Source organism: Bombyx mori, chromosome 28 (genome assembly GCF_030269925.1).
Source record: "Bombyx mori chromosome 28, ASM3026992v2".
Taxonomy (NCBI): domain Eukaryota; kingdom Metazoa; phylum Arthropoda; class Insecta; order Lepidoptera; family Bombycidae; genus Bombyx; species Bombyx mori.
Genome location: NC_085134.1, coordinates 8,538,204 through 8,553,902, shown reverse-complemented (window position 1 = coordinate 8,553,902; position 15,699 = coordinate 8,538,204). Strand labels below are relative to the sequence as shown.

Below are 15,699 nucleotides of genomic sequence, written 5' to 3'. Positions count from 1 at the left end.
AATCACGCACGGTAATCCGCTATCAAATTAGGTTTCCCCTTATCCCCCCCCTTCACAGCGCTACAGCAGCGACCTTTTCTGCACCTGCCTATTTCTGCCGTGAAGCAGTAATGCGCTTCGGTTTGAAGGGCGGGGCAGTTGTTGTACTGTTCAAACTGAGACTTTCGAACTCACTTCTTGAGGTGGGTGACGCGGCATTTACGTTGTATATGTCTATGGGCTCCGGTAACCACTTAACAGCAGGCGGGCCGTGAGTTCGTCCACCCACCTAAGCAACAAAAATAAAAATAAGACTATAGGTACGTAAGTATTTAATTAAAAGAATCCAATATAAATTAATAAAATAAATTTATATTCGCATGTATTTATTCGTCATCAACAAATACTTTTTCCTTCTTTCCTTCCAAGCACTCTCGTGATCCTTCCACTAATATCCTTCCGATGCTCTTGACCAGTCTGACTCTGAATCTTGATACTTTAGTGTTGTCACCGTAATCTAGAGTATTCATATTTCTCTCTATTTGGTACTTGAATGTGTTCCACAGCATTTCTCTGGCTTTTAATAAATAATCTGCTTGACTGAAAAAAAAATGCGTTACCTGTGGTCAAAAGACAATTTTTTTTATTTCAAAAGATTATTACAGTCATAATAATGAGGGTAGAGTTAGGGGGGCGCCACTGTAGCAAATGGTGTAATTTTAAAGATACATTCAAGTAAAGACTTACTGGTGATAGGACCTCTTGTGAGTCCGCGCGGGTAGGTACCACCGCCCCGCCTATTTCTGCCGTGAAGCAGCAATGCGTTTCGGTTTGAAGGGTGGGACAGCCGTTGTAACTATACTGAGACCTTAGAACTATATCTCAAGGTGTGTGGCGCATTTACGTTGTAGATGTCTATGGGCTCCAGTAACCACTTAACACCAGGTGGGCTGTGAGCTCGTCCACACATATAAGCAATAAAAAAAAAAAGACATTCCAGTAAAATAGTAAAAAAAAAGGAAAACTTCAGCTTTCATTAGGCGAAATAACTCACTCAAAATACTATGAACGGACATCAACATGGAATATTTTAAAACATAATATTATTTTCAATGGCTAAATTATTCTATAGCGTCAAACCGAAAATAAGATAAATATTTTAAAAGGAATAAAATAATTCACGGCAGAAATAGTCAGGGCGGTGTTACCTACCCGCGCGGACTCACAAGAGGTCCTACCACCAGTGATTACGCAAATTATAATTTTTACGGGTTTGATTTTTTTTACACGATGTTATTCCTTCACCGTGGAAGTCAATCGTGAACATTTGTCGAGTACGTATTTCATTAGAGAAATTGGTACCCGCCTGAGATTCGAACACCGGTGCATCGCTCAACACGAGTGCACCGGGCGTCTTATCCGTTAGGCCACGACGACTTTCATGAGAGAACTTAACGTTTTAAAAAAAATATACACACACTCCATACACTTGACTTTTCGAACTGCTTCATTCATATCATATCATAAGATAGGAAAGGAAGGAAAAAGGGACCTTAACTTTAACTTTAATCGTTGATCATTTCTTGTTCTATAACTGACTTGTTGTTGCTTGACATTATATTAACATTTCTTCTTTTCTTCTTTTCGATATGACATGACATTTTTAGACATTTTTATTAATATTTCAACAAATAGTACTGTTTTTTTTTATTATTATCATTATTATTATTATTATTATTGTATTCCATTTTCGAGCCGATGAATTGCCAATGCTATGTACGCCATTGTTGTCACATGCATCAGGCCATAAATTAAATAGTTTAAATTTATTTTCAATGTTAGATGTTTGTGATGTGGCAGTACTTATGTAAATAAATAAATATCAGATCGCTTGCTACCTTAGCTAATCAGTTTTTCAGTTTATTTTTACAACTGGACACTTATTCAAGTCAACATCAACAAGATCCTTACCTCTACCCTCCTTTTATCATAAGCACATGCTTAAAACACTTACCAGGTTGGCATGTGTATTCTTAAGTTATGTTTTCGTATAGACAATATCGTTGTTTCACTGTCCGACGCCTCCTAGAAACAATAATATATGTTTAGTATGTTATTTCCTAGAATTTATTACATATTTTTATTATATTATATAATAAATTTGTTTAATAAATGTATTTTCTATAATTAAGTAATTTCAAATTTTGTTATTATTATACATCCTGTTTAAAAATTACTGGCTGTAGTGTTTTTTTGAAGTGAAACTTCTTTAGAATCGTTGTGATTTTCAAACTCGATGAAACGAAATAATAAGTCCATAGAGACACAAACACTTAAATGTATAGGATTCAGCCGGCGAGAGAATGAGATAGAACACATTAGACGTTCTCGGTGTAGTGTTTTTTTTCAATACAGCGCCATCTATGAGATTTTTTAATACTGTACGTGTGTATGAAACCTCTTGTAGTGAATTTTAATTTAGGATTATACGTGAAGTTAAAATATTAAATCACAGAGGGCGCTACCTCATACTATAAAAGATGATTTTCAATTATTTACTAATAGATTTCACTTCTACCACGTGTGAATTGCACACATGTTTTTTTTTTGTAAGCCCGACCTTGTACACTGCTACATTTTTTATTATTTAAGTCAGATTATTCTAAGTCATGTTAAATTCAATTATTTTTTTTCAGTATCAACTCATATAATGGTGGAGGAATGTTAGGTCTTGAGTTAACTATTTCCAATTATACTAGCGGCCCGCTCCGGCTCCGCTCGGGTCTTTAACAAAAATTTCAACGATATTTGACGTTATTTTATTTTTTTTAAATAAAATAACACTTATTGCGACATAACTATAATAGTTAGACATATACTGTCGGGACAGTTTTTGTAAATATTAATGTGTTCTACAAAGTCGTAGCACATTATTTTATTCTATCATTAATTAGTTATCGCAGGGCACGCGATGTAAAGAATATTTAAGGTAATTTTTTTACACCCTGGTTTACATTGTTGGAGTTTTAGTAAGAATCCCTAAATTTTTCAAAAAAGATTTTAGCCTATGTCACTCGGGAATAGTGTAGCTTCCAAATAATTAAAGAATTTTTCAAATCGGTTCAGTAGTTTCGGAGCCTATTCAATACAAACAAACAAACAAATCTTTCCTCTTTATAATATTATTATAGTATAGAAGTAGCTGTAGTTACGATAAGCATAGGTCACCTTCCGCACGTCAGAGGGGCTGAACAGCAGGGCGGTCTGGGGGGGCACGAGGCTGGTCTTGTGGAGCACGAGGGCTCTCCTCTCGGCCGAGCGGTGGCCCCCGAAATACGCGATCAGCTTGCATTTATCGCCCCGCTTGATCACATTGTGGTTCACGCTCTCGCTGCTGACGTGGGCGCGTTCGCGGGAGCTAATACACAAGCGTTATATTGTATTGAGAGGTCGCTGCTGTAGCGGCAGATTAGGGGGAGGGGTAGGGAGACTTTGGCAGGAACGCGAGGAGTGAAGTTGTGTGATTTGTGATTCGTTGATATCGTCTTAAAACTTTTTCGTCTGTGTGTTGCATGTCGCGTGACGGTCGGCCGCGGAGTAGGGATAAAGTGAAAGGCACTCGCCAGAGCAGCCAATGCCAATATGGCGGCGCCTATAGTTCGCAGCGGCTGACCGTGTAGTGTATAGACTGTTACTCATTTGTACCAGTGCTCCGAACTATTTTGTTTTTGTTTTTGTCAGTGTTTAATGTAAATGTTGTTTGTCAGAGTTAAATGTCTATAATGTGAAAAAAAGTTTCATTTTACCGTGGTTTCATAAAACTACACAATCCTTTTTTTTATTTTGTCTATTTAGTGTTTCTTCAGGTTTAAATGTGTAATAACGGTGGTTTATTAAATGTTTAGTATCTGTAAAAGTGCACAATGTGGGAAAATGAAACATAGTCGCTGGACGTAACTTCACGGGATCCTCCAAAAAGACCACTGAAAAAATTTCAGTAAATGACCACCATTTTACTGAGATTATATTTCATCCCATATCATCACATCTCATTTCATTTAATTTCATCCCTGTTGATTAATGTCTCAAACTAATCATCTTCATTTCATTTTACTCCATATTATTATCATTTTTCATAAAAATAAGAATATAAAAATAAGAATAAAGGTCTTCGTTACCAGGTCATAAAATCACTTAAAAAAGTGATGGGAAGGGGGGTTTTGACATCACAGCTTCGGGCGGGACCCCGCCTTGCGAACCGTCGTGTCTGGGTCTTTATTATCTTTAAGTGGTTACCGGAGCCCATAGACATATACAACGTAAATGCCGACACCCACCTTGAGATATAAGTTCTAAGGTCTCAAGTATAGTTACAACGGCTGCCCCACCCTTCAAACCGAAACGCATTACTGCTCCACGACAGAAGTCGGCAGGGTGGTGGTACCTACCCGCGCGGACTCACAACACCTCCTACCACCAGTAATCGTTCGAGTTTAGTTCCGTTGCGTACCTGGTGTAGAGCACGGTTTCCGTGGCGAGTTTCCCTTTGGTCCTGAGTCTGCGGCTCGCGGTGAGCAGCGCGTCGCTCCCGGACAACAGCACGGCGGACGTCAGCTCGTCAATACCACTGAACCTGTTCAGTTCTTCTGCCTCTATAGTCGGTTCCACTACGCCAGTTTTCAATAGTTGCTCCAGATACAAGTTCGTCAGATCTGTGCGGAAACAATGAAATCATTAACATTTAATCTGGTGGTAGAACGTGTTGTGAGTCCGCGCGGGTAGGTACCACTACGTTGCCTATTTCTGCCGTGAAGCAGTTTTGAAAGGCGGGGCAGCCGTTGTAACTATACTGAGACCTTAGAGCCCATATCTCGAGGTGGGTGGCGACATTTACGTTGTGCATGTCTATGGGCTCCGATAACCATTTAACACCAGGTGGGCTGCGAGCTCGTCCACTCATCTAAGCAATAAAAAGAAACCATGTGGCGCTGTATTAAAAAACACTACAATGAGAACGTCTAATGTGTTCTATCTCATTCTCTCTGCGGCTGAATCCTATACGTTTATGTGTTTGTGTCTCTATGGACTTATTTCTTCGTTTCATCGAGTTTTAAATCACAACGATTCTAAAGAAGTTTCACTTCAAAAAAAAAATATAACGTGTGGCACTCGGGAACTGCCGCGGTAAAGCTATTGCATAGCATTTTTTATCAACTTTGCAATTATAGTTAGACAATGATAATTTAATATTAAAACAATAATAAAACAAGACCACGCTATATTAAACAGTGACGTCACGCCGCGCGCTTATTAACAAACACTACACAAGCGCAACGTGTGAATGTGTTGAACGCGGGCTACATGGTAGGCGGAGTGAGGGGTGTAAGGTTTTTTTCGTTACGTAATTTCATGATTCGGTCGCCGCGCTCAAGGCCTGCGATAAAAGCTATGCAATAGCTTAAAAAAACTGTGTATGCTATCCGTACCTTTAACGTTTTTCAATCTCTCCTTACTGAGTCCGTGCTGCGTGCACCAGCGCCCCGCCTCCCCCCCGCCGAGCTCGGACAGCTTCTGTTCGAACTCGCGCTGGATCCAGTACAGGGCGCTGTAGTCACACGTCGGACTGAACTTGCGCTTCATCTCGAGTATTTCTGCGAAACAATTCTACTTTACTGATCGCTGCTCAGCGAGCTATGGAGACGGCTACGCTTGGAGTTTCCCTGAAAGATCGAAACCGGAACGAGGTGATCCGACAGAGGACCAAAGTTATAGACATAGCACAGCGGAGTCCGCACGGGTAGGTACCACCACCCTGCCTATTTCCGCCGTGAAGCAATAGTGCGTTTCGGTTCGAAGGGTGGGGTAGCCGTTGTAACTATACTGAGACCTTAGAACTTATATCTCAAGGTGGGTGGCGCATTTACGTTGTAGATGTCTATGGGCTCCAGTAACCACTTAATACCAGGTGTGAGCTCGTCCACCGATCTAAGCAATAAAAAAAAATTGGATTAGTAAGCTGAAGTGGCAATGGGCTGGCCATATTAGCCGGACAACCGGTAACCGTTGGGGTAAGCGCGTTCTTGAGTGGAGACCGCAAACTGGAAAACGTAGTACTGTGTGCTTAGTGCGAGTTTCTTAACGCTCTCGATAGCGTAAAAGTTAATTCACTTAAAATTAGTTCAGCGCAATCGGACAGATTCGAAGGACTGGGGAATCCTTTTACGGATACCCGGTCCGGCGGGGGGTGTAACGAATCGGGTTATGTCGGACTCCGACACCTCCCGATAGGAAGAGGGAGACGAGGAGGGCCAAGGTCCTCCACCTTCCCGAATTCCTCGCAGGAGACTACGCCTTGAAGGGCGGAGCTACTTTATCTTTATTTATTCATTTATTCCATTCAATTTAAAGTCAGGCTTACAGTTTGCACCAAAACGCCTAATTCCTTAACACAAAAAACATTATTAAAATTATTAAGTACTATTATTATGCTAAAAATACCATTATTTTGGAAAAAAAGTATACCCCAATTATCGGCAAACACGTCAGCATCCTGGATTTCGGACAGATTTTCGTTTAAAAGCGCAATCGCCCTGGTCGTTGGACAGTTCCTAGCTCTACGGGTCCTCAGCCCCGCCAACGCCGCCAATAAGTGTACCTACCGCCAGTAACCGACCTTCGGCTCAGCGACCTGGTCTGAACCCACCTGCCTTGCGTTGAGCAACGTCGTGGAACAGCTGCAGGTTGTCGCTGACGTGCGTGGCGATCGTGGCGGCGGCAATGACATTGCCAATGGCCACCGAGTGTAGCAGGCAGACGGCGACCCGCGGCGACAGCGCCAGGCCGCACAACAGCCCGCCGAGACGAGTCAGCTGTTGCCGGCTAGTTAGAGCACCTTTGTCGAATAACATCAAAATTTTAATTGTTTTTTTTTTGGAAGTAAAACTTCTTTAGCCACAGGAGTAAAACTTAACTAGCGTCGGATTCGTTACGGCTAGAGAGAAAAGATACAATTTAGGACGAGCACGAGTGAGAGAGAGAATAGAGTGTCTCGCGAACTACTCGACCGTGGAGAAACCGGACAAAGCGAGCTAGGTCATTTCACTTTTTATTTTTTCATACCTAAGCTGATAGCCCTAGCGGCTATGTCAGCGTAACCCTAACTTTAGTAGGTGAGCTCACGGGCTCAAACCTGACGATGTTGCTAACACGAACCCTAGCAAGAGTCGTGCTTCGCAGAATCTACCACCGGATCGGAAACGCGACCCACTGAGAAGATCCGGCGAGAAACTCAGTGGGCTGTGTCTGTGAGTTAATTTACTCGTCGAGCCCTTCGTCGCAAGCGACGGGTTCGACGAGAACGGTGACCGGTGCTTGAAGTACCTAAAAGCACCGTCATTTCACTTATACACAGCATTCTCTATTACAAGAGAAATTCGATATAAGAATGAAAAATTATGAAATGAATGAAAACCACAATACTTCACACGGCAGCACTTGGCAGCGGCTTGGCTCTGCTCCTGGCATTGCTGAAGTCCATGGGCGACGGTAACCACTTACCATCAGGTGGGCCGTACGCTCGTCTGCCTATAAAGGCAATAAAAAAAAAACACCGCAAAAGAAGTTTCACTTCTCTCACGTGCACCATTCTTTTAATACATACATATACAAACATTTTTTGTAATGTTTTTATTTTTGCACATTTCTGTGTTTATTTATTTATTTATATTTTTTTATTAATAATAGAATTTATATTTATGAATATTGTGTATATAGACGAAAACTACCTAAACCGGTCATCCGTAGTGTAGTGTAGGCTTTAAAAATGAATAATAAATAATAGTTTAAAGAAACTAACAGAATACGTTTTTATAGAAAATCCAACTAAAAAATGGAAAATAAATTGTAATAAACTTGAATTAAAAATAGTGAAAGAAAAAATGACTTTATTTTTAAATTTATTTAAAGTTATTTTCTATTTTTAGTTGGATTTTCTATAAAAGCGTATTTTGTTTGTTTCTTTAAACTATTATTTATTTTTCATTTTTTAGTTAATTTAAATTTTTTATAATTGAATTGTCGTCGGTTCTTAATAAGTATACCAAATTTCGAGTTAATCCGACGTTTTAAAGGGGGTCAAAATCATGTTCAAAGATTCCGTTACAAACATTCACATGCATACGTCACACGTCAGAAACTAATAAAAGCGTATTAAAAATAAATCATTCATACCAATCTCCACGAGGTCGTTGACGGCGAAGTCGATAGCGTCCGAGCCGGGGGGCTCCGGCAGCTGCGACAGGAAGTCCTCGATCCTGTCGTCCGGAGCGTACGACTTGCAGTCCAGCACCGTCTGCACCAGCGGCACCCTGCCGACACACCGCTCTACTGTAACTCTGAACAGCACAGTGAGTCCGCGCGGGCAGGTACCACCGCCCTGCCTGTTTCTGCCGTGAAGCAGTAATGCGTTTCGGTTTGAAGGGCGGGGCAGCCGTTGTAACTATACTGAGACCTTAGAACTCATATCTCACAGTGGTGGCGCATTGTAGATGTCTATGGGCTCCAGTAACCACTCAGCACCTATGGCTTTATGGCTTAGATAGGTGGACGAGGTCACGGCCCACCTGGTGTTGAGTAGTTATCGGATACGATAAGAAGATCCCATAGACCCCAGTAACGGCTGCCCCACCCATCAAACCGAAACACATTACTGCTTCACGGCAGAAATAGGCCGGGTGGTGGTACCTGCGCGGACTCACGAGACGTCTTACCCTCAGTAATTACGCAAATTATAATTTTGCTGTTCTAATTTTTATTACACGATGCTATTCCTTCACCGTGGAAGTCAATCGTGAACATCTGTAAAGTACGTATTTCATCACAAAAATTAGTACCCGCCTGCGGGATTCGAACACCGGTGCACCGCTCAACACGAATGCACAGGACGTCTTGATTTTTTAGGCCACGACGACTTCGCTCCGTAAACCTAGTGTGACCCCTCGAGATCAATAGAATAGGTAGGAAAAAAAGAAAACCTCTCGAGTGAAATAGAGCATCACTGGAGCAGTACGCGGCAGGGTGGGGTGAGTCACTCACCTCAGTATCTCGGGGGTGGAGTGCGGCCGGAACTCCTGCTCCTTCTGCCTCGTGTACAGCTTGTAGCAGTGACCTGCAACACGCGCGCGTGTTACTTGCCGGGGGGACCGGGGGGCGGGGGGCCGAATGTTGTTGTTCGAAACTTGTATACACGCAAGCTTATCTTGAAAATGTCGTTAGCGAGATCCATAAAATCCTATATAACCCCGTGTGCTTCCTAGACGCGGATACATCGACGAGGATTTTTTTTTTTGTTGCACTTGTAGGCAGACGAGCATACGGCCCACCTGATGGTGAGTGGTTACCGTCGCCCATGGAGTTCAGCAATGCCAGGGGCAGAGCCAAGCCGCTGCCTACCGCTTAATACTCTCCACAAGCCTCGTTTGAAGAAGGACATGACATAGTGCTCGGGAAACACCGTGGAGGGGAGCTCATTCCATAGCCGGAATTCCATAGCCATATTTATTTAAACGACAAATTAATTTAAGTAATCAATATACCCGCTCGCACTCTCCCGGCTCGTCCGCACCTCTGCTTGGCGGCGGCCTGCGACACCCACGCCGTCTCCAGACATAATGTACCTGCAGCCAAATGTAGCTATGTCACTCCACAGTCAACTGTAAACTGACGCACTAAATGTACCCTGAAACTGAAGTTTTAACTACAGTAGTAGTATAATCCAATTAGGCAACACTGAAATTAAAATTAAATAAGGCAACACTGAAGTTAAAATTACATAAGGCAACACTAAAGCTAAAATCAAATAAGGCAACAAACACTGAATTTAAAATTAAGTAAGGCAACACTGAAGTTAAAATCAAATAGGGCAAAACTGAAATTACAATCAATTAAGGCAGCACTGAATTTAAAATCAGATAAAGCAACACTGAAATTACAATCAATTAAGGCAACTCTGAAGTTAAAATCACATAAGGCAACACTGAAGTTAAACTATTTTTTGTTGCGTTGATTGGCAGACGAACACACTGCCCGTCTGATGGCAAGCTGTTACCGTAATACCAGCGGCACAGTCAAGTCGCTATCTGCCAATAAGGTACAATAAGGAACACTGTAAGGAATGAATATGTTAGAGGAAGTCTGAAAGTGTCACCTGTGACAGAGAAGCTGAGAAGTGTGCGTTTGGGATGGTATGGACATGTGATGAGACGAAATGAAAATGAGGTTGGTAAGAGAGTGTTAACTATGAATGTGGAAGGATATAGAGGAAGAGGTAGACCTAAGTAGAAATGGATGGATTGCGTGAAAGACGATATGTGTAAGTGGGGAGTGAGCGAAGTAATGGTATATGATAGATGAGTATGGCGGCCACCAAATAACCTTGAAAAATTGACTGTGGCCGGCAAGGTAGAAGGGAAAAGACCCGGCGGCCGGCCACCAAACCGTTGGTCAGATCAGATAACTGTGCTCACTGGACTCTCAGTTGCGACCGCCCTGAGAGAAGCCGAAAACCGAAGGAAATGGAAGCTGATGGTACAAAGAGCCACGAAGGGCTTTCAGGGACACGACCTTCAGCAATGAAGTATGCGACTAAGAAGAAGAGGATTATGACCGTACTCAACAAATGTTCACGATTGACTTCCACGGTGAAGGAATAACATCGTGCAATAAAAATCAAACACGCAAAATTTTAATTTGCGTAACTACTGGTGGTAGGACCTCTCTTGTGAGTCTGCACGGGTAGGTACCACCCCCCGCCTATTTCTGCCGCGAAGCAGCAATGCGTTTCGGTTTGAAGGGTGGGGCAGCCGTTGTGACTATACTGAGACCTTAGAACTTATATCTCAAGGTGTGTGGCGCATTTACATTGTAGATGTTTATGAGTTCCAGTAACCACTTAATACCGGGTGGGCTGTGAGCTCGTCCACACACATAAGCAATAAAAAAAAACACTGAGGTCAGTACAGACCCGCGCTCTGGTCGGTGGTGTTCTCCCGGTGCGCGCCGGTGTCCAGCACGTGCGTGACGTCCGGCACCGTCAGCGACGTCTCCGCCACGTTGGTCGCCAGCAGCACGCGCCGCACGCCCGCCGCCGCCGCCGAGAATATGCGCGCCTGCTCCAACGCCGACAGTCTACACCATAACGACCACTTCATTACTTATTACTACTAATGGTCCAACAGTAGTCGCAATGAATTACTAGTAGTCCCCTAGTAGTCAAAATTTCTTAGTAGTGGTCCCCCAGTAGTACAAATTTATTACTAGTGGTCCCCCAGTAGTCGAAAACAAAACTGAACGCTCTTTTTTACTGAATGACACTGAAGAAAAATCCTTTTGAAAATTTAAAGTGTTTTAAATAATAAAGGTATAAAGGTTTTCTTTACGTGTATTTAATGTGTACTGTTCGAACAACTTAAAAATCGGAAAAGGCAACAGTTCGCAATGGCCCCATCGGGAAAACTCAATAATGAGATCTAAATTAACATTGATTTGTGAATGTCGTGTTGTGTCTTGTATCGGTGCGGCGTGGTGTGGTGTGGCGTGGCGTGGCGTGGCGTGGCGTGGCGTGGCGTGTCGTGGTGTGTCGTGGCGTGTCGTGGTTTGTCATGTTTTGTTGTGTATTGGTGTGACGTGTTGTGGTGTGTCGTGTCGTGCTGTGTCGTGTCGTGTCGTGTCGTGCCTCACCTGGAATGAACAGGCACGAGCATATGCAAGTCCGAGCCTCGATAGTGCTCTTCTAATATCTGCATCGTATATTTTATCTCGGCCCAGCCCGGGAGGAACACTAAAATCGCACCTTCCTCTTGCGTTCTGTCGATCGCTTTTATCACTTCGGCTATCTGTTCGAACAAATGAAGTTATCATTACTGGTGGTAGGACCTCTTGTGAGTCCGCGTGGGTAGGTACCACCACTCCACCTATTTCTGACGTGAAGCAGTAATGCGTTTCGGTTTGAAGGGTGGGGCAGCCGTTGTAACTATACTGAGACCTGAGAACTTATCTCAAGGTGGGTGACGCATTTACGTTATCGATGTCTATGGCCTCCAGTAACCACTTAAAACCAGGTGGGCTGTGAGCTCGTAGACTCAACTAAGCAATAAAAAAAATATATAAATACATTTTGAAGTCGTCGTGACCTAAAGCAGGGATGAGCAACACGCGGCCCGCCAGGTCTTTCTAAAATTGAATTTATTTTCTCGACTTTCTCATTTCGGTTAGATTTTCTGTTTTTTTTTTGTTTTTTATCTAATATTTACGATAAATAAAGTTTCATAAATTATTAATAAGAGTTAATCTATATGCGGCCTGCCAAAGAAATTTTAAATTTAAATTGGCCTATTGATTAAAAAAGTTGCTAATCCCTGGCCTAAAGGATAAGACGCCCGGTATATTTATTCGTACCGACAGTGCCGATGTTCGAATCCACAAATACGTCCACTCATATAAACAATCAAAAAAATATTCAAATGATTCATTTAAAGCTATAATCAGTTGTAATAAAATTGAATTAAACATGGAAACACTCAAGTAGAATGATAGTGGCTCTTTGGCTACTTTTCTTCCCTTATCTAATCGTTGGTAGCCCTAATAGGCTATTCAAACTACTCACAGATCAGGTGAGTAGTCTCTCAACCTAAGAGAAGTTGCTAACACTGGCCCCAGCAAAAGTAGTGCTTCGTAGAATCTACCACCGGATCGTGACCCACTGAGAAGATCCGGCGAGAAACTCAGTGGATCTTGATTTGTCTTGCTTTAAGACGCACACAGATTCTAAATGTTTAATAAGCCATTGTCACACGCATCGAACCTAAAGGAACACTAAACTAATAAAATAAAACAATTATTTTTGTTTTTATTGTCCTTGTACGCACACGGCCCACCTGATGGTGAGTGGTTACCGTCGCCCATGGAATTCAGCAATGCAAGAGGCAGAGCCAAGCCGCTACCTACCGCTGAATTCACACTGCTTGCGTTCTCGTCAAAAAGCACCTTAAGTATTTAGTGATAAAAGCTATATTTCAGCAACACGAGTACCTCTTGGCAGTGGACCGTCGGTCTACCGCCCGCCCTCGAGATACTCTCCATCGTTTTGGGCAAATTCAAATTGAACTTCTTTTGTATGTCATCGAGATACGTGACCTCGACCGGGTAAGTTCTCCCCGGAACTGCTATCACCGGACATTGTCCGAAATATCTGGAATATTAATGCAAAATTTATTTATGGATGCTAAAGTAAAAATTTGTAGACATTCAGTTAAATAAAACTAACAATTATTGCCTTGACACATTGTAATGTACAATGAATTTTTTTTTTCGTATGGAAATCGACACAAGTGACCATTGTTGCCAGCTTCAAATTTATAACACCATCAATAATTTGTATATAACGCCTTGCAACCTTTCCAAATAATGAAACACAGTTAATTTTGATAGTTCTAATTTATTTGGATATTTTTATGATCGTCTTGTATTCCACTAAATTTAACTGGTAGCTTTAATCTGTTAACCGGGGAATTCCCTGTTTTTAAATACGCACGCAACATGTAATGTACACGGACTCTTTCACTGGGACGTGTCAGTACCACTATCAACATCAATACTGATACTGATCTTTTTTTTATTGTTTAGATGGGTGGACGAGCTCACAGTCCATCTGGTGTTAAGTGGTTACTGGAGCCCATAGACATCTACGCCGCAAATGCGCCACACACCTTGAGATACGAGTTCTAAGGTCTCAGTATAGTTATAACGGCTGCCCCGCCCTACAAACCGAAACGGATTACTGCTTCACGGCAGAAATAGGCATGGCGGTGGTACCTACCCGCGCGGACTCACATAAATCACCGGATCTTCACCATTTCTCAAATTCACATTCCGACATGTATCGATGACTAATATCATTGTTGTACGAAAGTATTAGAAGTTCCATTGACTCCAGGACGCCAACTATCTTTCAAGCACGCATTTACATATCCTACTCGTACACTTTATTATTCAGTTAAAATTTTAATTAAGAGCTGGCAACACCGAATGTAGTTGCGTCTGTCATGGCGGACGAACGTCAAGACAATCCATTCTATTGACAGCGGTCGCATGCGATGGTCATTCACAAGCCGCATGTTTGAACCTGAAGAGGCACTAAGACTCCCCGCGCACTTAGTCAGCCTGTTGCACGGCACCCAGAGCGAGTGTTGGCCAATGTATGTGGCTGCTGTCAGTCCCCGCGCACTTGCTGTAGCGGCCAATGCATATTCGTTTTGCCAAATGCTAGGTATACGACACAGCATGCTTGTACAATCTCTTGTATTTAAAAAAACCGTCTGGGTATGTATGAACATTATTAAAATAGTTATAGAATAAGCCTTTTGAATGCCGTTCTAGAAAAAGAGAATGAATCCAGTGTCTTTTCTTTGTTTTGCGTTTTTTACGAGATAAAGTCCAAATCGCTCGACGAAAAGATCATAAATTGGCGTCGGCTGGCTGCTATAACTGGCTGCTCAAATATTTCGGTTGCCGCAGCCGGGCTGCCTAGTGCGCGGGGAGCCTAAGACGACTAACTAAACAAGAAAGCGACTTTCTACAAACATATACAAGAGACAGTAATTAATAAATTGACCCGCCTGTTATTAAGTGGCTAACATATCCCATAGATAGAACAACATGAACGCCGCCGCCCATCTTAAGACGTGATGAACAAACAAACTAATAACAATAAGGCATTTACTACGTACCTAGTGAACACGTCGACATCAAGCGTGGCGCTCATTATAACGACTTTAAGCTCCGAATTGATCTTCAAAGCTCTTTTCAAAAGCAATAAGGTCACATCGGTGTTCACGTCCCTCTCGTGAGCCTCATCTATGAGCACGTGAGTGCAGCCTACGAGACCTGAAAAAAAAACAAGTTTAGGGTCTTTGTTTGGGCAAGCAATGTAGGACAAAGTCGACTGGCACGGAGTCAACGACCCCTAGTGAAACATTAACTTACGTAACAGATCAGATTTTAGGATATTTTTTTGGGCAAGCAATGTAGGACAAAGTCAAATGGCGCGGAGTCAACGACCCCCTAGTGAAACGTTAACTTACGTGACAGACAAGTGATGCTTGTCTGAACCTTTGTATTGATAAAGCACGTCTTGGCAGTTCTGATATCATAAATTATCTTTGTATCTTTTCTTTTCACGTCTTTCGATCTCAATCCGACTTTATTGCATAGGCGAACGAGCTTACAGCTCATCTAGGGTTAAGTTCTCGCCGGAGCCCATGGACATCACGATGAGACTAAAAGTCTAAATTACTATACAAACAGCTGTGTCACCACTGTGCTCGCCATGTAAACATTTTTGCATATATCATGGTATACTTATTTTTGGAGTCAACGCAGCATCAATCGCGTTTGAGTGGTAACCACGTAGCAGGTGAAGATCTGGTCGTGGAGAGCTAGATGAGACAACTTGTGATGATTATGATGATGATTCATCCGACCGATTTCAGCCATGGCGACCACTTTGACCCCTAACCGTCGATTTGGCGCTCGGAGATGGCTTATATAGCCTATTTTCAGGGCAAAACTTGTGAAGACCCTATGTTCCAGCAAGGTACCCTACTAATTGGCAACTACGTCACAGCTATGGCAACGCAAACGTCGATTTTTTTATTTATTGCTAGG

General features: G+C 42.4%; 1 protein-coding gene across 5 annotated transcripts in view; it reads right to left on the bottom strand.

Annotated features, from left to right (window-relative positions):
- Positions 1-348: 348 nt before the first annotated feature.
- LOC101745709 (ATP-dependent RNA helicase DHX30) overlaps positions 349-15,699 on the bottom strand; it is a 29,231-nt gene continuing 13,880 nt past the window's right edge. For all 5 annotated transcript variants that reach the window (XM_038021180.2, XM_038021182.2, XM_062676810.1 and 2 more), the window contains 13 exons: positions 14,763-14,919; positions 13,066-13,225; positions 11,716-11,870; positions 11,000-11,163; positions 9,573-9,653; positions 9,073-9,145; positions 8,209-8,345; positions 6,683-6,871; positions 5,466-5,630; positions 4,490-4,691; positions 3,208-3,397; positions 1,994-2,064; positions 349-579 (listed from right to left, as the gene is read on the bottom strand). In XM_038021180.2, the coding sequence (XP_037877108.1) occupies positions 366-579; positions 1,994-2,064; positions 3,208-3,397; positions 4,490-4,691; positions 5,466-5,630; positions 6,683-6,871; positions 8,209-8,345; positions 9,073-9,145; positions 9,573-9,653; positions 11,000-11,163; positions 11,716-11,870; positions 13,066-13,225; positions 14,763-14,919 (1,958 nt within the window). In that variant the 3' untranslated portion in view covers positions 349-365. The remainder of the gene's footprint in view (positions 580-1,993; positions 2,065-3,207; positions 3,398-4,489; positions 4,692-5,465; positions 5,631-6,682; positions 6,872-8,208; positions 8,346-9,072; positions 9,146-9,572; positions 9,654-10,999; positions 11,164-11,715; positions 11,871-13,065; positions 13,226-14,762; positions 14,920-15,699) is intronic.